At 41.1% G+C, this 25,704-nt stretch overlaps 1 protein-coding gene across 1 annotated transcript; it reads right to left on the bottom strand.

The window, feature by feature from the left end:
* Positions 1-1,055: 1,055 nt before the first annotated feature.
* eeig1b (estrogen-induced osteoclastogenesis regulator 1b) lies at positions 1,056-25,197 on the bottom strand. The gene is made up of 12 exons (XM_086300002.1): positions 25,003-25,197; positions 24,472-24,728; positions 11,482-11,602; positions 11,157-11,186; positions 9,509-9,625; positions 9,378-9,424; positions 9,140-9,300; positions 8,928-9,029; positions 8,455-8,668; positions 7,791-7,909; positions 6,397-6,466; positions 1,056-6,319 (listed from the first exon to the last, which is right to left on the bottom strand). Exons 2-12 carry the CDS (start codon positions 24,642-24,644, stop codon positions 6,274-6,276), a joined length of 1,200 nt encoding a protein of 399 aa, XP_086156128.1. The 5' UTR covers positions 24,645-24,728; positions 25,003-25,197; the 3' UTR covers positions 1,056-6,273.
* Positions 25,198-25,704: the final 507 nt, after the last annotated feature.

Below are 25,704 nucleotides of genomic sequence, written 5' to 3' on the forward strand. Positions count from 1 at the left end.
GTTGAAGTGCCCCTGATTTTCTTCGAGATGCTTTTTATAAGATGATTTTTCCCCCTTCTTGTTCCATATCTGGAGTTTGACAGTAAATCTAGAAGTCAAGACCAGGCCTTTGATGTCCTGATGGATCATCACAGTAACAGTTGACATGTTTTATTGCAGAGCAAAGACAGCTTTTAAGAGGAAGAACCACTCTGTGAATTCTGTAAACAGTGACACAGGATAATGTGAGGCCATCCATCTGAAAGTTCAAAGTTGAATTAGAACTGGACTTTTCAACAGTACCAATGATCCTTAGTACGACAAATCCACCAAAGGAGGACTCAAAAAAAGAAAGGAATGAGAACCAGATTCCTTTCATTCCTGGAGCATCAGATAACAGCGTTTTGGCATTGCTGCTTGCGTGTTTCAGGTATGCACAAGGTGTCCTTTGGTGCTGTCATGCCTAAACCAAACAATTCTCAGGGCCTAAACCTACCTAGTGAATGGCAAAAAAGGAGGTCAGTAGGTGAGAAAAGAGAGTCCAAGTGCAAATCAAGAAGGTCCAATCAGCTCCAATCAGGTCCACAGCTCCCCGGCTGCAGGGTTGATATGTACGGTGAGTTTGTGGCACCCTGGATAATAAGGCCTTATTCAAAGCACAGATCTAAGTAAAGATAATTTTTCCTTTTTTTTTTTTTGAAAAGTGGATGAAAGATTTTAGCAGGTTAGCATCAGAGACTGGTGGACAATCATGCAAAACGCCAAAAAGTAATTTCTACTAAAGAAGAAGTGACTTCTGATACCAGAGGTGTAGTTATTCTTTTCTATAGAATAATTTCACTTAAAACGATAATAGTTTTGATGATGATCAGAAAGTCAGGTTTCCCTCTTCTTGATCAAATATACCACCGTCTCCTGAAGGCATCGTTTCAACTTTTGTTTGTCTCCATATTTTCATTGCATGTACTTACAAACTTTTCCGGCGTGACTGTATATAATAACACTTGTGTTAAGGTGTAGTATCATGTGACATGTGCAAACAAAGAGATGAGGCAGTTAAAGAAAGAAGATAAATCCAGACTTTGACAGTTTATTTGGTTTTCATGTTCATCACAACTCCTCCGTTCACATGTAGTTATTAACATTTATTAACATTGTAGTTATTCTTGGAACATTTCCCAATATTTTAACACAAGGAGTAAAAATATGTGTGCACGGAGTTAGAAAGCATTTGAAAACAAAAAAACAACAACTGATTTTTTATTCTCAAAAACCCAGAAATGCACCAATTTATTCAACAAAATTATTTTCACCCAACATTAATGCTCATATTAGATATTTTATATGCATTTATTATATTTCTACACATTTAGTGATTTTACCTTTAATATAAATACATTTTAAAATATGGTGGAAAATGTTTTGTGAAGTATATATTCCCTTTACCAAACCCCATCTTGTTAAATCAGTACCACAGCTACCACTGCAACATAACCCTGGCCCCAACAATTTCATTTCAAATCATCAGAAATGATAATAATAATAATAATAAACATTTCACCACACGCAGAAATTGCTTAATAAGATCACAAGGTTACATATGGTCAAGTACAAAGAAAGAGTAAGTATTTCTAGAAGAAATCACAGTAGCAGACAGATCCCTTTACTGCACACTTTCCCCAGTAACTCCAGGCTGCACTGTAAATAATTACTGTTTAGTCACATCTTACCATAAAATATAAGCTTTTACACACAGATCTGTGCTGCAGACCAGCCTGCTGGTCTGGAAATAAAAGGAAAATAGACTATATGGTTACCACATCACACATTTCATACATACATACACACAACAATGACAAACATGGACTGTTAATGGAAAATATGGCGATAAAGGTAGGTGCATAATTATTAAATAGTACAGGTTAAAGTTGGGGATCACTTAGAAAAGTGCTTCAAAAAATTAATGTATCATACATACATGTATCTATGACAGACTGTTACCTAATGCAACAGTGTGTACTACTCCCTTCATTAATGAACCCAGTCTGACTGTTATGGTTACCGTCTAATGAAGCTGCAATCTGAACACCTTATGGACTCAGTTGTGAACCTCTTTCTTTTCTGGTGACAGCCAGTTACTGTGTTCTGTGGAGGGAGTAGTACGCATGGCTGCATGAAAATGTCTGCCTGTAGCTCTGCCTGTCCCATTATTGAAAATAAACACAAAAACAAAAACAGTTTTTGCCAGATTAAGTGAACATTTCAGGTTATTATCTAAAAAAATCTAAGTTCCTAGCTCAAACATCTGAGAAAAGAACTTATTCTTTCAGTGGCAGAAACAAGCTTCCATATTCTACAAATTATGAAAGCTGTGGATAACATACAGAGCCTAACGACTTTATATAATGATTAGCAGGCTTTTTAATATGATAAACTTCCAATGGTTAACACAATATCGGAGGATTTATAATTAACAGTTTCATTAATCACATTTTATTTAAAATAGTTAACATGAATTTAATGTTATATTAAATAAAAAAAGAAAACTACTTTATTTTCAGCAAAGAAGGACTTTTCTAAGCAATCCTAAACTTTTGAGGAGTAGTGAACCTAACAAAACTCTAGATGTCCCAAGTATCCAGTACTTGCTTACAACTTACTTATACTTTTGCATGACTTGATGCACCAGAAGCTTAAAAAAACTGTCTATTATACAGTACATCCTTTCATATCAGTCAGAGATGCATGGCCGGCATGCACATCTTGCAGCATGAACATAATCACAAATGCACAAATGAGTCCCGTGGGGGGGTGAAGATCTATTGTATACTGTCAGTACTCGCACAACAGAGGCTTTGTGCTGCTGCAGCTGTGGGACTGACCTCACTACAGCCAACACCAGCCCACAGTATCACTGCTAGCTCAACACGCTAAGTCTGCACAAGCCTTGCAAAAGCAATGAGGAAAAAGGAGTTTTATTTTCCTTGTTGCAGCACATGCACAAAACCTAAACTGCCCAAAGCTACAAAATGCAGAGTTCTGACTGAAGTTAATCTTTTTGGTAAAAACACTGCTTTGTTTGTCAGTGTGGAGCCAGAACGATGGCAGGCTATGAGCAAGTAAAACGACATTGATTGTGGTTCCAAAGGTGAATGAGCACCTAAATGGATGGATGCAAAAATAGGCAATGCTAATATTGTGCTTATAGTCATTTTGCCTGCTAACGTCAATTTCTTAGCTTGTTGTGATGTCACTTGTTGTTAAAAAGGGTTTATTTCTTACTTTCTGTTAAATATATAATATTATAACGTTACATATTTTACAAAAATGAGGTAAACACTGATAAGAGTAGTTCCTGTGAGCAAAAAACATTCTGCTCTCATGATGTGCTGATGTCAGTTTTGCATGAAATAGACAATACAGCTCACAAACCCTGATTTGCTCCTCTGCAGGCTTCCAGAAGCTGACCAGTCATTGGAAAGTTGGCTTATAACAAGAGGGTTCTTATAAAGAGACAGGTGCTTAAACTATTTCTCTTAGAGAGTGGATGAACTGAGGGGCTAGTACCATTAAAAGTGTGGAGCAGTGGAGCAGAGCAGGCCCTCAATATAGATCTCCTGCCTTAAAATGCACACATTCTGGATTCAGCCTATTTGTGTGTACTTAATATCAGAGAAAGGCCAACGTTGGAAATAAAATGTGGCTGAGAAAGGAAGTAAAGCCCCCACAAAACCTCAAATTTATGACAGGTTTATGAGATCATTGGAATTTAAAAAGTTAATAAGTACTTAGTAAGTGCAGAGGATGGATGGTTACATATGGCCAGCCATATGAACAAAGGCTCTGCGGGCATTAAGCCAACAGAGATGAAATAAGATATTTAAAAACAGAAGATTTCATGTTGTTTTGGACAACTGTGCCACCTCTGTTTCCTTTTAGTGGTTTCTAATTCGCCTCGGAGAGTTCACATGTGCAAAACAGTGTAAATAAGTAAAAACACAGTGATCAAATAACATTAAAATAACATAAAAGGATAAAAGCTTTAGTTTCAGTTCCAGGCTGATTTTTGCTCAGCCTGAACGAAGAGCGTCTCTCTGGGACTTTTGGGTCCTCATCAAATCCAAAGGCAGAAATATTGACGAGATAGCGTCATAACAGGGGTGAAAGTGATGCTTCAGCTCCTGTTTACTGCCCCTACATGTTGTTCATGACTTCCTTCAAATTTACTCTACCAAATCTATCCAGGGATAAGTTAGCATTGATTTCTTCTCACACAGAAATGAAATGGGACGTATTGAAAGCACTGAAGGGACAAAAACGTAAGGGGTGTAAAATTCAGAGGAAAAACCTGCAGGACAAGCGCTCGGGGAGCGTTTCCATCAAAACAAACGTGTAGATCGATTTGCTTTTATATTAATATGTGATGCTGTTGGTGAATTTTTCAAACTTAACCTTGAAAAATGAAGCAAAATGTATCCTTGACTAAAGATCACCATTCGTGTTTCTCTTTAAATCTGTCAGAAGTTTGTTAATTTTTTCCCCGTTTATCCTATTACATTTGACAAGATTGCTCTAGTTTTTGCCTGCTTTTTCTCCAAAATTTCCCAGATTAATTCTTGTAAATTGGACAGTTTGTTGTTAATCTATCCTTCTTTTTCTTTCTCAAATTTGCCATTTTTGTCCTGTAAATTTTTCAGTTTGGTCTCATACATTTGTCACTTTTTACCTCTGAATTTTACCCCTGACAAACCTCACGCAGCCTCATACTTTTTCCACATCTCCAATAGCCCTAATACGGCCTTGCAAGTATGACACTTTATCTGAAAGTTGAAAATATATCTATTTAGCATGTGGCTAAAATGCAACCTAACACTAAACCATAAATCTGTCCACTGGTTAAAGGGAAGCTTTCACAGTCTGACATCTTCTGTCCTGTATTTTCTCAGAAACTCTAAAGTCCCAACCAGCTGACAGAAGCACCCTTGTTTCAGTGTCGCACTACAGTTCCCAGAATGCAGTGGTTCCTAAGGTGTTGTTCAAGTAATGTGTGCACGAAGTCCTGGTCAGAGGTTGACTGGGTGTGCTTCTCACTGGTACCAGTGTTCAGTGACTGATTATGTGACAGAGTCAGCAACTTTTATAGACGTCCTCGGGGACTCGTCTGAAACACACCCAGTGTAGCGAAAAGAAGAAAAGCCGAACAACAGAGTGAAAAACTGAAAAAGTCCTGAAGTCACAGAAGGGAAAAATAAAAACTAACCTGAACACACAAATTAGTAATTGATGCTCCCAGCTTAGTGAAGAAAACATAAACAGGTTTTCTCAAATGTCAGCATCACTGATTAATATTTAACAGGTGAATTCTGTCTGAATGTAAGTGGCTCACTTTGAGATTTTCCATGGCCTCGTATATGTTAGGTCTCCCTTGCTGCTGCACTGCACTCATGGACGGATTATGAGAAAACGCGCCTCTGAGCACAAGCCTGACGTAGGAATCAGGATACGTCTTTGTGTCTCTCAGGCTGTTTTATGTAACTGTGCAGCTGATTAAAGCAGTTTCAGACCCTTTAGCGTTGTTATAAATTTTTGAATTTTTGCTTAGTATGGTCATTTTATTCCTCTTTATGTTTTATTTCAAATCTCTTTGGGGTTGCTTGGATTTCATTTCATGTTTTACGTTCGACATTTGGAAGCTGTTTTCTGGATCTGCTTTTAGTTATTTTATATCTGCCTCACTGCCAGTTTTGTTACAGTTTGACTGCTGGGTTTACAGGTTAAATTCTAGATTTAGACCCTTAACCTAGTTTCTTTGAGAGCATGAATTACTGATTTCTGTGCATGCTTCCCCCTGGTACTCATCAGGCTCTTCAACATCACATTTAAACCTGATCAACACTTCCTGCAGAAAATGCAAAATAGAGGCTTCCGCCGCTAAAAGACAGGCTACTCCACGAGGAAGAGTTTTACTTTAAAACAGAGGGCACAGTCTAACCAAAAGAGCTGTAACATAACGCGACACACAGAAGCAGGCTGGAGCAGTTTTAAAAGTGCTTAAAACCAGTAAAATTAGAAATGATGACCTTTGTTAGAGGTTAAAAACAGGTTAAAATCAGTCTACTGTCTGAGAAAACACTGTACCCGTGTGTTACACCCGTCCCGCCACCTGATTAAAAACACTAGAAGGCTCAACATCTGCACCACGGTGATCACACATGAAGTTTTGTGCACATGTTTGCACGCACAGAGACAATCGGACGTCAGAGAGACGGCAATGAGGCGAGAGGAGCGTGGGTATCAGTGAGTCTCGATGACCACCGGCTCAAAGATGCCAGGAGTTACTCTGGGAAAAGAACAGAAACAGGTGAGTTTTTATGAAAGATGATCGTCGAGAGAAAGATACGGCGAGTGAGATGATACCTGTTGGCGAGATGCGTCCCGCTGAGGGCTGTGGTCCCGTCTTTGCTGATAAACAGTCTCAAGTTGCTGTCTGAAAAAAATGAGCCCAGAGATGTTACTGCGGTGACGCTCACATGTTGTCCCAAAACCACAGACTGCATATAAAAGATGGACATACAGTAGCCCATTATTTTGCTACAGGGACCATCGTGTCTGTGTGGAGCTCAGACGTGTTATAACTTAAATTTTGAGCTTTTTTAAATTCCTTTTAGTCAAACCTGGTTTCCAGAGTGAGTTTTCTTGTTTCAGTTTAGTTTTACTCAATCTGTTGGGTTTAGTTTGCATGTTTTTATTAAAATGAAGGTGGAAACTTCATTTTAATAAAACAAGGCTTAAAAAGTTCCAAAACGATAATACAGTAAAACTCATCCCCGTATCAGCAAATATTTCCACACCTTTGCCCACAATGACACAATGACTAAAGTTAAAGGGTTTTTTCCAAAACAATACTCTACTTTTTTTCTACTTTTAACGGTTTTTTTTACAAGTTTTGATTCATGTGAACGGGTATTTAGATGTCGTAGCTGTGTACAGTCACCAGGGGGCGATATCCTAGAGTGTGGAACGTCCAGTAATGAGTACTCAAGAAGACTGAGGTCACAATACACAAAGAATTTATTTGTTGTGAAGTGAAACTGAGCCCACACATACCATCACCGCCATCAGTCCTCGTGCTGCTGGTCCCTCAACACTGATTTCTGAGTTAAATCTGATTGGCCACTCGTTAGTCTTCAAAAAAACATCCGTTTATGTTAAACTGGGTTCAAAACTGGAATTATTTCCACTTTCTTTATAAGAGGATAAAGTCTGTTTTCACACCTGCGCTGTTTAGTCAGTTTAAATCAAACTCTGGGTCTTTTCCACCCTTAGCGTGGCTCACTTGTGCAGGTGAACCAACTCCTCCAAACCCTTTGGAGGAGCAAGCCTTGAGCTAGTTCCAAACTTTGGTGTTTCTCGTACGATGAGAGGTTAACCCAACTTTGCTCTGACTCAACTACAGGTGTACACTGTAACAATGGAAAGTGTAAAAGTCTCAGACACTTCTTAACCAAAATCATCCTGTGAGCTTTGCAGCAGACAGATTAATTGTCCTCCTGGACGTTCATGAGGACATCAAATTATAAAATGAGCATCATATTGAAGCCAGTTCAACCTGATTCTCATCAGGACTTCATCGGGAAAGTGATGAGTTCTGTGCTATCTGACATCTTTATGCTGCTGCAGGAGCCGCCCTCTGGTGGCCAACAGGAGGATTTAATGCAAGTTTGACACGTTTCAGAGCCAGAAGCTGATACTGCCTTTGATATTTGTCCTGTGGCTGAAACTAAGTCCAGATAATCGGGACTCTGGCCGACCTTCGTTGTTGCTGCTGTCAAAGTCCTGGCTCTTTACGATCGTGTCCACGATAGCGTCTGCATCGATGCGGGTGTCGTCCACACAGCTGGGCTGCTTCTCCACGGGTTCCTTCTTCCTCCTGTTTGTTGGACCGAACACAAACCAGAGAAAAAGTCACGTCTGAAACACAAACACAGCTTCACAGTGAAGCGCTGACAAATTCATTCTGGAGCTCTGTGGGTTGTAATTCTTCTGTAGTGACACCTGCCCCACCTGTCGTTTCACCTTCATGAATCATCTACTGATATCTTACTAATAAAAAAATAAAATCAACATATTAATATTTTTAATCAGTGGGGAGGGGAAAGGGTTTGGCTGCTAGGAGTTGGTTGGTTCCTTGTTAACCTTTTAACTGATATATGCAAATGTGTGCAAGCAAGATGAAGCAGAAAACGGCAGGTCTCCGAGTAGCAGATGTATCGGCGTGTGTGAATTCCAGCCAAATGCTTCACACTCTTCCAGAGAATCTCAGGCATGTAGGTTCACACATGCCTGAGAACCATCTCCGGCCTTTTATCGACGCCATGGAGTCCTGACATGCCTCGCCATGACATCAGCGAGGCTGAGAACATGCAGCGGCAGGTGGGTTTCCTCTGAGGTGCAGCTGTGTGTGAGTCTATCTACCTGGAGGATCTGTTGGACAAGATGGCCACAGCAGAGGGAGGAGGAGGTCTCTCTGGCTTGGTGGGGGTCGCTTGGCGGTGCGGCTCAGTGGGGGTGGAGGGAAGCGGCTGAGAGGGGTGGCCGAGCCCGCAGGAGGTGCCGCTGCTGGAGGAGGTGTTCCTGTGGTGGCTGAGATCGTTCAGGCTGGAGCAGCGAGAGTGACCGGTGCTGTAACCTGAGGAAAGGAAAGGAAAGGAAAGGAAGTGGAAAGGAAAGGAAAGGAAAGGAAGATTGATAGGAAGAGAAGAAAGAGGAAAGGAATGGGAAGCGGAAAGGAATAAAAATGAGAGGAAGGGGATGAGGAGAGGAACAAAAAAATAAGTAAAGTGAACAGGGTGGATGAGATAGAAAGGATAGAATGGAAACAGATGTTTATTTGTGTTTATTTCCTTCATGTTTTGCACGTTTGCACGAGGAAGTTAAAGCTCTCTGACCTGATATCTTGCTGTGCTGGCTGGCGTAGCTGGAGCTGCGAAAATGACCGATCTGAAAGACTTCGTCCGGACTGGAGACACTCCCTCCCTCCTCGGGCAGCCCTGCACACACAAACATAGCTCCGGCATTAACACCTCGAACCGTGAAAACATCCTTAGGATCCCTAAAAATACGCTACATTAATCAAGGTACATCTACACCAACGACTTACCTGAGCTGCGCACTGATGACTGTCGGGGTTTGAAGGACCGAGGTCCCTCCACGATGCCCCCTGGTGGCTGCAAAGTGGCGTCAGTGCTCTCCCCCTTACAGTCCAGCTGCAGGTTGGGGTCCTCATCCCCGATGGAAATGGATTTGGCCGTACTGGGAGGCCTGGAAATATAATTTATGTGTTACAAAGAAAGCTTTAATTGTTACATGTGTTGCTCAGACAAATTGAAGGAGCTCACGTTTTAAAGCAGGGATCCCCCGACAGAAGGGTCATCCCAATTGTTACCTATAAAAAAAAAAAAAACAGATGCGTTACTAGACCTGAGCACTAATCAGGTCAGTGTGTGTGTGTGTGTGTGTGTTTTCCTGCCTTGAGAATAGAGTTGTCTTGCCGAGTGTTTTTGGTGTCATAGCCCTCCAGGATGCAGCAGCGGACAGTCGAGCCTGAACCAGCAAACTCGGAAATGTTGAGATCAGCAAAACCCAGCTGGAGACAGACAGACAGACAGACGTCAGAAAGCAACAGAAAATGAAAAAGCCATGTTGTAACGACCACGGTCTCCATCAGGTGTGGCTCATGGGCTTTTAATTTGTTCCCCTCACAGATCTGAAGCAGCAGGACTTCTTCTTCTTCTACCACTTGGTTAAAAATATTTGTTTTTGTCTGCCGCTGACAATCCATGCCCTCATGTAAGGAAGTCAATGAAGGAAAATAGGAGAGAGTGACTTAATGTGCAAGTCAATGACCTCCTTTAACCTCCTCACTCACTGTTTTCTGCCCACTCAGCTCTACTTCCTACTGGATGGGCCACAGCTCGTGGTGGATTGCATGTGTGTGAGTTTACACAAACAGCAAAAGTGCTGCTGCACATTCTAATTTCTGCTTGGACTGAATCTGAAAATATCATCAATATTTGTCCCAGACCAAATAAATAGTTGTTCCTTCACTCAGCCTACAAGCATGCTTTTATCTGATTGGTCTGTCTTTCCCACAGTTTGTCACAGGAAACAAACAAAAAGAGGCACAAAAGCCCAAAACTACAAAGAGGTTTCAATCAGTAAAGGAGGAACTGAATAATTACAAAGAAGAGCAAAACAAAAATATGTAAAACAACTATGAGGTGCAAAAAAACTGGATGCAAACCAACAGTAATCAAATAAAAACCAATGCTTGTCGTTTAAGAGGTGCATGAAGCTACAGAGATGCACAAAACAACCCTAAAGATGCACAACAACATCCAAAAAGTAATTAAAAGACTTAAAAGTACATAACAAAAATGAAAGAGGCATAAAACAACCCAAAGGAAACACTAAACCTTTCAGAGCCACTAAATGAACCCAAAGGTACACAAAGGAACCTTAAGGAGGCACAAAACATAGACGCACAAGCTACCCCAAATAGACCATTAAACCACCAAAGAGGCAAACAATGACCCCAAAGAGACACCAAACAACCCAAAAGAAGTACAAGAAAACCTCAAATGTGCATAAAACCACCTCAAGGAGACAGAAAACCATCCAAAACAACACCAAATAACCTCAAAGCTGCCAAAACACTTCAAAGTGTAACTGAATCAAAACCAAAACTGCACGAAAGAATCAAATAAAGGCAAGAAATAATGGCGAAGAGCCATAAAACAACCCCAGGGAAACATTAAACCATGTAAAGAGGGAGTAAAGGACCCCAAACAGATAAACACACATATTACTCAGCATAGAGGGAGCCCTGCAGTCAACATGCGGATATAAAATGGCTCTGCAGTGAGGTGACAATATTCCCGTCATTCATCGCAGCTGCTGTAGCTCAAACAGCTGACTGTAACCTACATGAGCAGACAGTAAACACAGTGTTTTACTGGCTATTGCTTATAGTCATCACCCTATGACTGTCCCGTCACATGTCTCTGTGAGATGAAGACTTTACTGTGTTTAATGCACTGTAAATCTGTGCACTATAACGTTTATGAGTCCAACAGTTCATCCAACAGTTTTAGGACATAAACAGGTTATAAACTCACCTTTGAGAAGGCCTTTCCTCCTTTGAGCTCCTGTAGAGACACAGAAACACAGAAACACTGGTGATTCACCCTGCTGACCACTCATAACGCGTCACATGGTTCCAGTATGGAGCTGAAAGTGGGACAGGTGCAGGCGTCACCTTTGAATTAAGGAGGATACTGCTCGCCTGAAAAGCTTGATGAAGCAGTTCATTAAAAAATTTAGCGTCAGCTAAATGTTCCCACAGAGCTAATTTTCTGCAATAATCTAAAAACAATTGTTTGGCCTTGTGTTGAGGTAATCAGGCACTCTATGTCCCAGAAGAGCATGGGAGTTGTAGTTTACCTTGCGTACAGACACTCTGCAGATGCAGGGGTCCAACACTCCACTGATCGGATTGGCGCTCATCTTGCACACAAAGGAGAACTTCTTCCTCCATCGGACGGAGTTCTGCTGCACCTCCTCCCTGCAAACACACACACAGATGTACCTGCTGTAGTTAGACTGTCACACAGTTTACAGTGTAAACAGGTGTAAAGAGTAAATCCTGGAATTTATACTATAAATGTTTGCACCTTTACCTCAATTCACCCCCCCCACCCCCCTACAAGCCAAACTGCAGAGAATTAAGGCTTTAATCGGACTTCTTAATATACACATAGTTGTGCTTCACTTCACCTGCTTGGACTTTGTTTATGGCCCATGTATCAGCCAGCCCTGTTTTTGGGTCCTCGCTTTACCACACATCTATTAAAAAGCAGCTCAAATATTATCATCTTTATGATTTTATCTTTGGAGACCTTCATTTGAATAGATAGATAAAATCAAAGTGTTAGAGACTGTGGGAAACACAGCAAACCTGTGGCAGTGGCATGTATTGCTGTGCCTTCCTGGAGGAGCTGGACTACCTGTGAAACCTCTGTAGAGTCCAGGTATCGCCTCGTGCTACCAGCAGCGACACTGATGCTCACTGAATGCAAAACGAGTGAAAAACAGCCAGAAAAGATGAGGAGGGAAAAAGCATCAGTGGCCCCCACATGTAAAACCATTCCACCCTCCAAATCGATATCCCAGAGGTTTAACTGATGTGATGCTTTACTCTGATTAAAAAGCATTCCAGCATTATTCGGTTTGTCCGACAGAATAATGTAACCCCAGCCTTCATCATGCAGGGGAAAACAAACAAGGCTGCAGCGGATTTATTGGCCCATTAGCACAAAGTGAACTGTGGGTATTGTAACAGCTGGGGAAATATGCTGGAGGCTGAGCATGTGAAAGAGCAAATGTGTTTATATTAGAAGTGTTATTATCTTCAGGATCAATAGGACGACACGGACTGTTTTCTCTGGCTGTTTTTCTAGAGAACGTCCTCGAGACCGAGCAGCTGATGGCCCAGATGATCTCATCCCGGGACGTGGCACGTCAGACTCTGCTGAGGGGGTTTCCACTTGCTCTGATTGGAAACAGATTTGGTGTTTATCTGCATATTGTTTTTATTTCTTGCCCTCACGCTTTCCAGTCGAACAGCACTATAGGTGTCGTAAATAACTTAAAATATAAGCCAAAGCAAAGGGGCGAAAACAGGGTTGGACAAACTGTACAAACTCTGATGCAACACAAAGAAATCCTGTAAGAAAAGACAGTCTTCGATATCTGTGCTGCAGGGTTTGGTGAGTGCATGACATAGGGTTTAGTGATATGATTCTCACATGGATAACCTGGAAGGGCCACCATTGATCTGGTTAATTAACAGTGCAAATATGTACATTTTACAGCTTGGGGACCTTTACATGGTTTCCAAAAATTAGGCCTAAGGGGACACATTATTGTAGAATGAACCTGCTGGGACAGAAATGCACTTTTCCTGCAGCTGCATGTCTGAGAGTCTACAAAAACAAAGCCCACCTCTATTTTTTGTGTTTAACTACAGTAGTTTAGCTTTGCACCTGTGAAGTGAAGCCACAGCTGCCCACACTGCCCCTCCTGTGCAGACACGCTGTCAACCTACAAAGAGGAAGAATCTGCAGCAGTGTAAACTAACACTAAAGCAGTCAATGAATTGAGCTCACTTTTCTGCACGCAGTCCATCCGTCTGCATGCCGGGCTTGTCTCAACCTGAAAGTTAAATTCTGCTGTTATCTCTCCCTGCATCGCTCATGTCAAAGGAAACGCCGCATGATTTGTCCACTTACACAACATACACATATGCAGACTCAGCCGGCTGCACTGCTGAGAACAGATAGTCCTGTAATTTTGCCCTTTGGAACATGCAAACCATGCAGCTCCAGCCGATCCTTCCCTACATTTTATGTACACCAACACACATCTCTAACATATCTGAATTGCAGCTCTCTGAGTTGTTTCCAAGATGGACATAGCCACCACAAATGTAACCTTTTAGCCACAATACAGAAGTGGCCATATTTGGAGGGGGTGGAGTTATCAGCTAGCTAGCCTGGTTAGTATGGAAATGCACAAGGTTTACCAGAAGGTGCAAACCACTGGTTACACTCAAGAACAGGACAATCAGATCAGACTCTGGTGGAAAAAATCTAAACGAGTCATAATGGATCTGGAAAATATATATTTTTATTTTATTATATTGATGAAACCAAGATTAACTTGAAAAGTTTGGAAAAGGAGAAAAACACGATTATGATCTGAAGTACACCACATCATCTGTCAAACATGGTGGAGGGAGCGTTATGCCAGTGGACCCAGGTCACTGGTTTTACTGATGAAGCAGCAGGATGAATTAATACTAAGACTCTGCAAAACTCTCCACATAGAGCTTCACAGTGCAAACAAGAGCATAGGTACACCCGAAAGGCAAGTGCTATAACTGAATTGGAGATTATGTATCGGAATTTCAGGAGCGGGACCACGCCTCCAAACGCGCTCATTGGTGTCATCTATATAGGTTCCCCCAGTTCCGCAAACTGTTCATTCTCGTTTATGTGCCCCGCCCTCCCTCCCTCCTTGTTCTCAATTCTTTAACTTCTTCACTCCTATTTAGTACATGAGGATCTGTCAGGCCCGGGAGCCGTCGCCAGTCCCCTTCGAGGCCTTCCCCAAACCACAGCTCTATTCATGTCCAAGCATTCACCTTTACCTACTAAAACACTGTCAAACCTAAAATGAGGACGTGGGCCCAGCTAGTGAAATTGTTTTTTATGGTCATCTTTGACCTTGGGCGCTAACAATGAAAGTCAGTGTCAAGCCAACCAAAGTACTCATGTTGAGTTTTTACTGATTTATTGACATATTTGATGTGACCTTGACCCAGTTTTTGAGCTGTTATTGGTATCTACCATCACACAAAATTGGAAAATCATATCATGAAAACTGTGCAGGCTAGACTGCTAACAAACACACAAACTGCAAAAGCAACTCTAGAGATTCTCAATGCACAGACAAGGAACAAGCCAGTCGCCTGATCTCAGTCTAACAGAGCAGTTTTCAGTTATTATATGCAAAACTACAGAGAGACACAAACAAGCAGCAACGGAAGGTGGCCACAATAAAGGCCTGGCAGAGCATCTGGTGAGGAAACACAGCATTTCATGACATGCATGGGTTCCACACTAATTTTGATCCTCTGTCAGTTAATACTTGTGTTGAACCCTTAGAAATAAAGGTTTGCACTTCAATCACATCTTGATTGTTTGGTTCAAAAAATAATCTAACTGCGCTGACTTGCATCAAAATCCTTGTACCCTTTAGATTTTTAAGTCTTAGAATCAGTTTGTTGGCCTTTAGCGCTAACAGAGGGAGCTGGAAACAGTCTTATCTTTTTAAGTTGTGTTATTGTTCAGATATTGGTAATGATAAGAGTTTTATACATGAAAAAAATGTAGCTAAGAGACGCACAGTGGCATTTTATCTATTATTAAGGCCTGCTGAGGTTTAAAATCCCTATACATCGACTACGTGTGATACAAAAGCTAAACTGTTTAAAACGTCACTCCAACTTTAGACAAACAGGAAATGAAAAACAGATAACACTGCATGCTGGGACATGTCATTACTAATTTCTTTGGTATTTTATGCCGTTTCTGTCCTCTATTTTCTTGCTAATAATTCTGAGTAACAGCCCCAGAGAGAAACACACACTGTGTTACATAACTTTTACTTTTTTGTTTGCTTTAATGCAATCCATGATAAGTACATGACTCAGTATCTGAGGCATTCTTTTCCCACGTTAGCTTTATCGCTGGAACTTTTCCTACTTCACTTATCTGAAGGGTGACCTGAAATGTGCAACTCATGAAACTCTCGGAGGCGGCCGGCTGCCTGACGGAGGCAGGAAACGGTCAGACTGGTTCTGCAGCTTCTATTCTTACAGCCCGTCCGCCCTCACAAATGCACCTTTGTACGACAGGTAGATACAAGCACAGGTCACATGGTCACTTTGTCACAACTATGGAGAGTGGAGCAACAAAATCTAAGTAAGTTCAGAAAATACAAACACTTAGAATGACACATTTCAGTGCATTATATCTGCATCCATGCAGCATCTGAATTCAAAACAAAATTGCGCTGCAGTCCTTTTGATGCTTTAAAGTCATCTTAAATCACACAGAGACTGGAAGCAATCAGTCAACATGTCTAAGTTTTAGCCATGTTTAAAAGGAAAGACGGTCCGTTAAGAGATTCTTCGGGGACCAGGCCACTCTCCACACCCTGCACAAAATTCATGATTACAGAGTCATTGACACATTTAAGGACAAATCTATGGCTGCTCTGACACTTATCATATAAAAACAAATAAAGTATTTATGGCTCAAGTGAAAATACAAAAATACACTAAAATCTCTCTCACATCTTCAGTGCATTTGTCATGTCTGAATGAGAGGCCATGAGTAGGATTAATTGCATATCATTTTGTTTTTCTTGATTTTTGACATCAAATTTGTGACATTGTTTTGAGTTTCTATGTGTGTTCACTAGGTCTACCTCAAAAAAAAAAAGATTTGATGTCAGTGGTGAAATACACATGGATAAGTATATAAATCTAGATTTTACTCTAACTGTTGTGCTGCATGTAAATCATTTCTTTGTGTGGTTTTTACTATGAGACAGTTTCTGTGTACAATGAGGCAAATGAGGCATTACAGATAGCCTGGAAAGGCCTTGTCTCCACTGCAGCTTGTTTGGTTACAAACTGCAGGAAGTGCTGCTACAACTGTGTTTGGGTTCAAAACCTTTACTTAACCAGCTCTCCCTGATTACTCTCTGTCATTGTTTTCTGGAGAAAGAATCTGAGGAATGAGGCTGAGTTACAAATGAGCGCAACAAACACACACACACACACACACACACACACACACACACACACACACACACACACACACACACACACACACACACACACACACACACAAACCCTGACCTTCTGCCCTGCCATAACTTTTTTTTAATCATTTAAAGACAGCGTGACAGGTTGTGTATGTGTGTGTTTGGGAGTGTGTTTGCATGACCTGGCAGAGTGTGATGTATAAGTTGTTATATAACAGCAGGCTGTGGTTAGCAGATGTATGTCGAGGGTGGTGGCAGCTTTAAGGTGGGATAGACTCAGGCGGTGATATATTGAGCTGCTCCCAAATGTGCAAGTCTGTACCTCAACTTTGTGTTAGGGAATGTAAAGCACAACAAAAAGGGTAGAGTAACAAAGTGAGCCGGTATTAACCTGTGGAGCCCATCCCAGCACTGAGGTAAACAATGGATGGGTCTCCCTTCCCTTTTTTTCTGTCACACATATGCTGTTCCACTGGTGGATGTTCATGTCATCCATCCATCCTATTCAGTAATCCCAGCTGGTATAGTTTAAGAGGCAGGGTAGACTTCAGCAGGTGACTAATCCATCAAAAGACTAACACAGAGAGAGAAACATTCAGAACCACCAGTTAACCTTACAAGCATGTGTTTGGACTGTGGGAGGCCAGAGTACCACTACCACAAACAGGCCGCTAACCAGTCAGTGGATTCAAACTATTGTGACACTGCTTCAGCATACTATCTATTTTCACGTTAATGAAGTTTTTAATTGTGAGTTCAGTGTACGTAAAAGTAATCCCTGTGAGCCAAAACCTCAGTTTTAGTCCGTTGGTCATGTATGATGTCACAGTGAGAGGGTACGTTGAGGTCTTTTTCACAGTAACAGGAGAGTAGAGTGTGAACTTGATGATGGATAGGGGCTGTTGTGGTGAAGAGAGAGCTCAGTATAAAAGCAAAGCTGCAGCTTTATCGGTCAATCAACATTCCTACCCTTACCCATGCATACGAGTTCTGGGTACTGACTTAAGGAATGACACAAGATACAAGAAACTCTTGTATACACAAAGTGTGGTAGGACTCTCACTTGGAGACAGAGTGAAGAGTTTAGTCATTAGAAAGGGCTTCAGAGCAAAGCCACTGCTTCTCCACATTGAAAGAAGCCAGTTGAGGTGATGCGGATGTGTTTTGAGGAGGAGGCCTTGGGGCAGTCCCAGGACTCACTGCAGAGATTATATTTGTCTGGCTTGGAAACAACTTGGTCTTCCTCTAAATTAGCTGGAGGAGGTAGCCAGAGTGAAGTTTGGGCTGCTGTTTGGCTCTGCTTAGGCTGCTATACCTGTGACCCGAATTCAGATAACTGGCAGGAAATGGTCAAGTAGCTGAAAAGATGGATGGATGGATAAAAATTGTCTTAAAGAGGGAGGAGCTAGAGAGCAGATTTTAGACAGCAGATGAACTGAGCGTCAGCCTAAGAACAAACATAGTCTTATTATGAATTGTGAATCATGCATAGCTACTCTGACACATTCCATCACAAGAATATGGAGCTGGAAATTAGCGAGTTATCAACGTATTTTTTCCACGTGCAGGTTTCCATCATCATCATCCTGAAAGGGAAGTGCAAAAACCAAACAAAAAGTCTAGATGTTTCTTGGCTATTAAACTATATCCTTCCAAATACCAGCACGACCTCTCTAGCCTCATAATATGGGTTTGTAAGACAGGACCCTCTTGGAAGCCAATGTCAGCAGATCAAGGGAACAATGCAGGTGTGTCCTAAGGTGGGATGTAGACAGTAGTCTATGTCCCACCTTTTCTAGTAATCAAACTAGAAGCTTTTCTCCATAACAGCTATCATTATCTCCAAACAAACCAACCAACAGACAGTCAACCAGGAATATTCTGAGAACACTTACAGGAATAATAATTTTAAAGAAAAATCCCATGTGATGAACTTGATGCATGGTTTCAGCCATATTTCTGCTCTGAAAGTAATAAACCAACACATGAGTGTATTTACAGTGCTCTATAAAACATTAAACAAAGCCTCATCCAGGCCCGCAGTATTTCATACATTTTCACTGTTTAACAGGCCGTGCACAAGTGCGAGATTGGCACAACCTGATTATACATCTTATGGTATCAGTGCAGTGATGCAGGGAGTACTCTGGGTTTTCTGAGAATCTAAAGAGACTTCCAGATCTTAAAACAGAAAAGAGGAACTGAAGAAACAATCTAAAGGCAGAGGTTTGTTAACCACATCCTTTAAAAACCATGTTAATTATAAAAGGTACCTGTTTTACAGCACACAACGCATATATCATCTACGAACAGCAGTCATGATAAATGACTAAGCTTGGCCCCAGAATGCTAAATTCCTTTTTCCAGTACTTTTTTTTTTTTTACCGTTGCATGTTTCCGTGTATGTCTCTATTTAAATAAACTTCCCAATTCCAGCCGTATTTGTAGGAACTTTAAAGTTTGTTGTATTCCAGCAGTTTGAAGCACACCTGACGCTGAGCATTCAAACAGAAAAACGACTATTTCTAGTGAAGCCAGACAGCAGACCAGACAGCTCACACTTCCCTTTTTTAAGGAGTACTTCTACTAGAAACCCTGCCTCCTGAGGTTTCCTCACAGCACTGTATGCTGGAGACCACAGGCTAAAAAGTAGCTGTGGGAAAATAAATTCAAGATTTATTAATTAATTAAATTCATATCAAACTGAGCCTTAAAGAAGCTGATATGTTTTCATGTGTTTAAGAGAAGCGTTTTCTTGTTTACCTTTCTGCTAGTCCTTCTCTGTTTTGTCAGCATTTTGGTCTTCTTTACTTGGGTTGATCGTACTGTAATCCCATTCCAAGACAACCAACGACACAAGAACTTCCACTTGGTCACTTTTCTAGATAAACCATTTATCCTCATGTTTATATGCAAAAGGAAAGGCTCTAACCAGCAAGCACTCAGCTTAGCTAAAGACTGGAAACAGAAGAAAGTTTGTCTGTTCAACAGTCATGACTTTTTGGTAATTTTTTGGTCATTTTTATTTCAACATGTGAACAATATACAGGTACATTTAGAAATGAAAATAAGAGAGAGAAAAATACTATACAAAATACATTTAAAAAAAAACAACGTTCTGATTAATTTACATGTTGAAAGGGAGTGGGAACTTTTTGCCAAGTGACCTGAAAAGACCTGGAACTAATCCTGTCAATAGATGAATCCAACATGAAACACCTCACTTTACATTTATCTGTTTGTATAGATAAAGCAAACGAGACATGATAAAATAGTTATAACAAAAGGCAGCCAACACAGAAGTGGCAAAATCTGCAGTTCCTCTAATGTCCACTGGAGGCTTACTCCAAAAGTGAGTCAGTCCACATAGACTCCAAAGTTTAAATGTCCAAATTTACAGCAGAAATCAGCATGTTTGCATCCTGATATAAAATAAAATAGTTTAGCCTCTATAGATAATCTTCCCCTTTGATAAATCTGTGCTCGGGTGACAGAAACTTTATGGAAAGTTTACACATGCAGCTTGCTGAACCAAAGTAGCATTACCTGCTAATAGCTAATAACTACAGTAAACATCCTATTTCATCTCTATGGATGTCACAGAAACTTCAAACCTTAAGTCCACAAATCAGCAAATGCTGTTCTTATATACAGTCTGTGGTTATATTTACGAGCTTTCATGGTGCTTCTAGGTATAGCTATCCTTTTTTTAAGCATTTACCATGCTTTTGGCTTTCATGCTAAGGAAGTGCCTACCAGCTTTTAGGCAACAATTCAATTCAGTTCAATTCAATTTAGGTCTATTCACATAGCAGCAAATCTTAAAGATACTTTAGGGCATTTTAAATGAAATACAGTGTATTGGGAGTACCACTCCAGGTCAATGGTGTGGAGATATTTGGAGCCTGCTGCAGTGTAAAAAAAATGAATATGTGGTCAGGTGCATAACAGGCCTCAAAAAGATAAAGAGGTAAATTCACTCTCTTATCAGCAGTAGACAGCATGGCTGTTTTATCTCAGTGAAGCTGAAAGTGCCAAAAGATTTGGTGCCTTTGCAGATTGTAGGAAAAACAAATCTGTGAATATAAAGGTATGTCTCGGTGTTGGAGTATTAACCTTGTAGGCTACAGAGGAATGCCTGAACAACACTGAAGGACCCTGCTGATAAAATCAGCCACTTGCTGTGCTGTGGAGCTGGAGGTCTTCAATAAATCAGTTGTTTGTCGATTGTGCAACACTGGCTGAAGTCTCGGGTGACGCCTGTTTTCCATTGTTTAAAGTACAAGAGAGGAATTTCTTTAAATGTGAGCTTGACTTGGTTCTTGGCAGCTGATAAACAGCACAAACAGATAACCGTTTAATTTCCAGTCAAAGAACAAAGAACAAAGAGTAACTGATAATCACGCACAGTGCATCCCTAATGGCCTTCAAGTACAAGACGTCCCTGTATAATTGGTAAGGAGTTCAAAGAATCAATAACAGTGTAGGATTTTTAGCTTCTGAGCACAGAGGCACACCTCTGTGAGAGAGGATGCATTCAAAAACCAGCAAACACAGAAAGAAAGAAAAGTTATGCGAGCAAAAACATGCCTCACAAAAGGACAAAAGCACGGATCGGACTGGACTGATGCTCTCCCTCCTTCAAGTACACCTCCACAGGTATTTACTTGGTGAGCAATGGACTTGATATAATGCCAAAATACAAATACGCTCCACACATGTACAAATGTGCGATAAAATGGCCCATTCATGGCTACTCTGATTCATGATGAGTGGATTATGTGATTGTTGGACGGTGGTTGATATTACTCAGCCTATTCTTTGGAAATGAATGTGGGAGGCTTCCTTGAGCTCCTCGCACGCACCAGGTTGGCCTTCACCTGCTCAGGGTTAGGCTCAGATCCACGTCTACTACTTTTTATATGCAATTTTTACATATTTGTTACACCTAAAGGTTATCATGAAAAATCTTTAAGGTGAAAATGCATGCAAGAATCCCGTGGCAGGACTCCAAGAGCAGTCATTTTCTTCACCATTTTCTTTTAGTGGGCAGGTGTTAGGTGTACATTTAATGGCTTTACTGTCCTGTCCGGTGTCTACCTCATCTCACCAGGACAGGACCGAGTCACTCTATTACTCTAAATTGGTCAAGCAGTTAATAAGATCTCTCTCCTAGTCTAGTCAAATGCAAAATTATGTACAGGAATGTTGTTGTGCTGTCCTTTTAACAATTGGAATGAAATGAAACAAACAAAACACTCTCCACCACTGAGTGAAGAGTAAGAAACTCTTGACCTCTTTCTCTGGAGACTCTGACCTTTCCTCCTGAGCTTGCCGATAATGACACTGACCCCGGGGGCATCATGGTGTTTATGTCACTGACGAAGGCTGAGAGGTGATGGCTGTGAAAGGCCAGATAAGTAAGTTTCCCATGAAAAACACAATGATTCAAAGCTTACACGCTGGTATAAGTAAGTAGCGTAAAAGTCCGGCAATACAAGCTTGTGGATGCCAGTGAATTTGATTTCAAGAACAAAGACATTTCCATTTGTTTTGGCTGTTGAAAGGATTGATTGACATTCATTTCTTGACCTCTATTCTGCATGGAAACACCGGCAGCAGCCGTGCAGCTTTTGCCATCACATTATGACCAGTTTTGACGTCAGTGATAACATCGCTGATTCTGCCATGTTTGCAGGATACACATCAAGGGCCAGACCAATGCAGTCTATTGACATGCTTAAATTAACCCAAAGATAAGATATCCATGTTAATAATGCTACATACTTAGGCCACGTATGCTCCTTTGTTTACTGTTTGCAGTGTTTTGATTTTACTGACCTACATTAATGTGTTACTGATGCACAGTATATATGCATGACATTTATATGTGGTAGGATAAACAAGCCCTCCTTCTTTGGGCTTTTGGCAGCAGGAACAGAATATGTCAGATTATTATTGTTTATCTGACATGTTTTCCGTCACCTCATAGGCTGGGTCCTGATAGTGGTTTGATAAGGGCTACAGCGGGAAGATGTGCTATGAAAACCTCAAAAAAACTAACACTAGTGCACGCTTCATTGCAGGTTCTGATTATTTCATTCTGTAAGTTCAGAATAAATTGGTTTTTTGCCCATACATACAATCAGGGATTCAAAAGGAAAGTCTGACTTTTGAAACTACAGTCAAACAGTGCTTTAAAATAAAAGCCTCCAATCCAAATATTTGTATGAATATATTTGTACAATAACATTTCTGCCCTGTTGCTCTGTTGTTTGTCTTGCAGTCTTAATGCACCACCCATTTACATTCACAGGGAAGTTAGGTAACTGTCATACATGAATACCTGGAACTCAGAGTAACAGTTATTTGCATGCAGTAAACATGCTGACTCGGCGTTCTCTCAGTTCACTGCAGCACTGGCCTGCAGATTTTACAGATCACTTTAAAGGGTTTTTATCCACCTGGCCCAGATATCTGTCTGAACCTCTTGATGCTCACTCTCTGTTTCCAGGTCAAAGGTTCAAAGTCTCAGTGTTAAAGTCTTTCCTCTGTGTTTCTTTATGTCATTCTGTCCATCTCCCCCTCAACTCGGCGTATTTTTAGCATGTCACTGTCTTCTTCTGTCTTTTCCAGCTCTGCTATAAATCAAGACTGGATTAAACCTGTTCGTTTACTGCCCCTGACCGCTAATCTTTTTTTTCCACTTTCAGTATCCAATCAGAAGAGTTAGAAAATGATTCACCCTCATAGAGTTTTTATGAAGGGGGAAATTATCCACAGAGGCCAAATCAGTTTTTTATATCATGTTTATTTCTGCTGGACACTGTAACACAGGAGTCTACAGAGACTGTCTCACTTTTTCAGCCCCAGAGGCTGCATCTTGGATACAACCCATTGTGTATCCACTACAGTGTTTTATTTCATTTGTTTAACCCACACAGAGAAGCAGAATAATAAAGAAGGGGTGTGGTTTGATGGAGAGTTTTTGGCGGATTTAATTCCTGACCAAACCAGTTTGGATCATTTCAGGTCGCCAGGCTGTTGGACAGACAAGCTTTTCTGCTATCACCTGTTCATTATACAGTCTCACCTTTTATATGTAAACATGAGGTGAAATGTTCTACTCAACTATCTCAAATCTTTCAATAGCAACCTCAGCTGCTCAAAACTGATGTAAACCTGGAAGACCCACAAACTCCAACTCCTCTAGTGCCCACCTGAGGCTGGCTCCAGCGGTTAATCAGTCCCCATACACTCCCATGTTAAAAGGTCCAAATTTACAGCAATTCAATTCAGTTTGATTTATATCGTGCCAAATCACAACAACAGCCACCACAAGATGCTTTATACTGTAAGGTAAAGACCCTACCTACAATAATACAGAGAAAACCCCAATAATCAAACAACTCCCTATGACAAAGCACATATTGACAGTGGGAAGGAAAAAATCCTATTTAACAGGAAGAAACCTCCGGCAGAACCAACCATCTGCTGTGACAGATGTTGGGGGCAGAAATTTTAAAAAAGTAAAGATTTCCAACTTAATAACAAATGTGCGGGAGGAGAATTTATTTACAGCCATCGTTTAAATATATAGTCTATGGGGGAGTGACTCATTTTTGGAACCTGAAGTGGCCGTTATAGGAATCCACTACACTGGCATCATTTTCCAGCCTCTGACGTTATCGCTCCTCAGTCCCCTTTGCCCAGGAGCCCTTCAGCAAACTAACAACACACCACTGCACCACCCCAGAGATGAGCCAAAAGGACCAAAGGGTGTGTTACTTCTGGGTAAATCCCAGTGTGAGTGTAGTGAAAGGTGGAGTTGGGAGACTTTCCAAGCACAGCCAAGGGTGAAGTAACACATGGCTGCCAGTTTAAGGTCTGTTAAGGCTCATCTGAGGTGGAAAACCCGGCAGAAACAGAGGCAGAGCGGAGACATCCACTCAGACTCGAAGAGGGATTACATTTACAGCAGTCAGTTCATGCAGTGCAGCTTTCAGTGGTTTACAACGAGGAAGGTGTCCTACATACCTGGACGATAAGATGGCAAAGTCCCCACCATCAACCAGGCGGATCTTACAGAAAAGCACTCCGTTCACAAAAGGCACCGCTGTCAGCTCCTCCAGAGTGAAGTGCACCTGAAACTTGAACTTCTTCTTCTTCATGAGGAAGGCCATGGTGCCCAGCTGCTGGAGGGTGCTCATGGTTGAAGATGAATGAACAACAACAAACACTCGGGCTTTAAAGAGGAGGAGGAACAACCTTCTTTGCTTTTAGGTTAATCATTTCTGAAACAGAAAGAGAAGAAGAAAGTCTCTCGCTTTCATTTACAGGTTTTTAGAACTGGAAATATCAAGTTTAATGATTTTTTTTCCTTCTCCACAACACAAAAATATCCCTTAAATACAATTTAACGCACTCCTAACTGACGACTATGTGATTTTAAACACTTTCAGATGTGTGGACTTTTTATTTTTGTGCCTCTCTAACATTATCAGACTCTCGCGGTGAAAAAAGCTGCCACGCAAACACCCACACCACTCCGCACACACACAAGCTTACCGCTCCGACGATCAGCTGCTCCACGTGCATGGTTAAAAAAAATAAAAAGCCCACAACAGCACAGCTGGACACCGCTGCAGAGGACTGGGGTCTGGGTGGTTTCTTCCAACACACCAACTTTCCCCTCCTGCTGCTCACACTTCGACAGGCGGTGAGTCTGAGCGGCTCCCTGAACGCCTCACTGGGAAGTCAGGGACCGTCCGCAAAGTCTGGGCAGAGGCGCATGTGAAGAGGAGGAGGGGCCAAGAACTGCATTAAAAACAAACATGAAGAGGAAGGCCACTGGAAGGGAATGGGGGCTCTTTTGAATTTTAATTTTACTTATTTATTTTGAATGTTTAGAAAAATAGAAAAAATATAGTATAAAAGCACAGTCAGAATTCAGATTTTTTCCTCAAAATTATAGAAAGAAATTTCCAAAAGATCTCTAATCCTAAATAAAAGAATAAATCCTAAATCAAACCGTCTGAAAATTCTGTTAGATCTAATTGCTTTAACTGTGGACAGACCTGACTCTATAAACATGTAAAACACCAAAAAAAAAAACCCCACCCTGCAGTTCCTCTAATGTCCTACTTGAGTGAGTGAGTTGCTCCTCCGTAGACTCAAAGGTTAATATGTCTCGCATTACAGTAGGAATAAACATTTTTACAGCCTGATACACAAACTATCTCAGTCTGTAGGAACTTATGATCATAACAT

The sequence above is a fragment of the Aulonocara sp. 'chitande type north' Nkhata Bay genome, linkage group LG7, assembly GCF_057382095.1.
Source record: "Aulonocara sp. 'chitande type north' Nkhata Bay isolate Kocher_YH1m ecotype deep benthic linkage group LG7, A_spYH_male_GT1.1, whole genome shotgun sequence".
In the NCBI taxonomy this organism is placed as follows: Eukaryota; Metazoa; Chordata; class Actinopteri; order Cichliformes; family Cichlidae; genus Aulonocara; species Aulonocara sp. 'chitande type north' Nkhata Bay.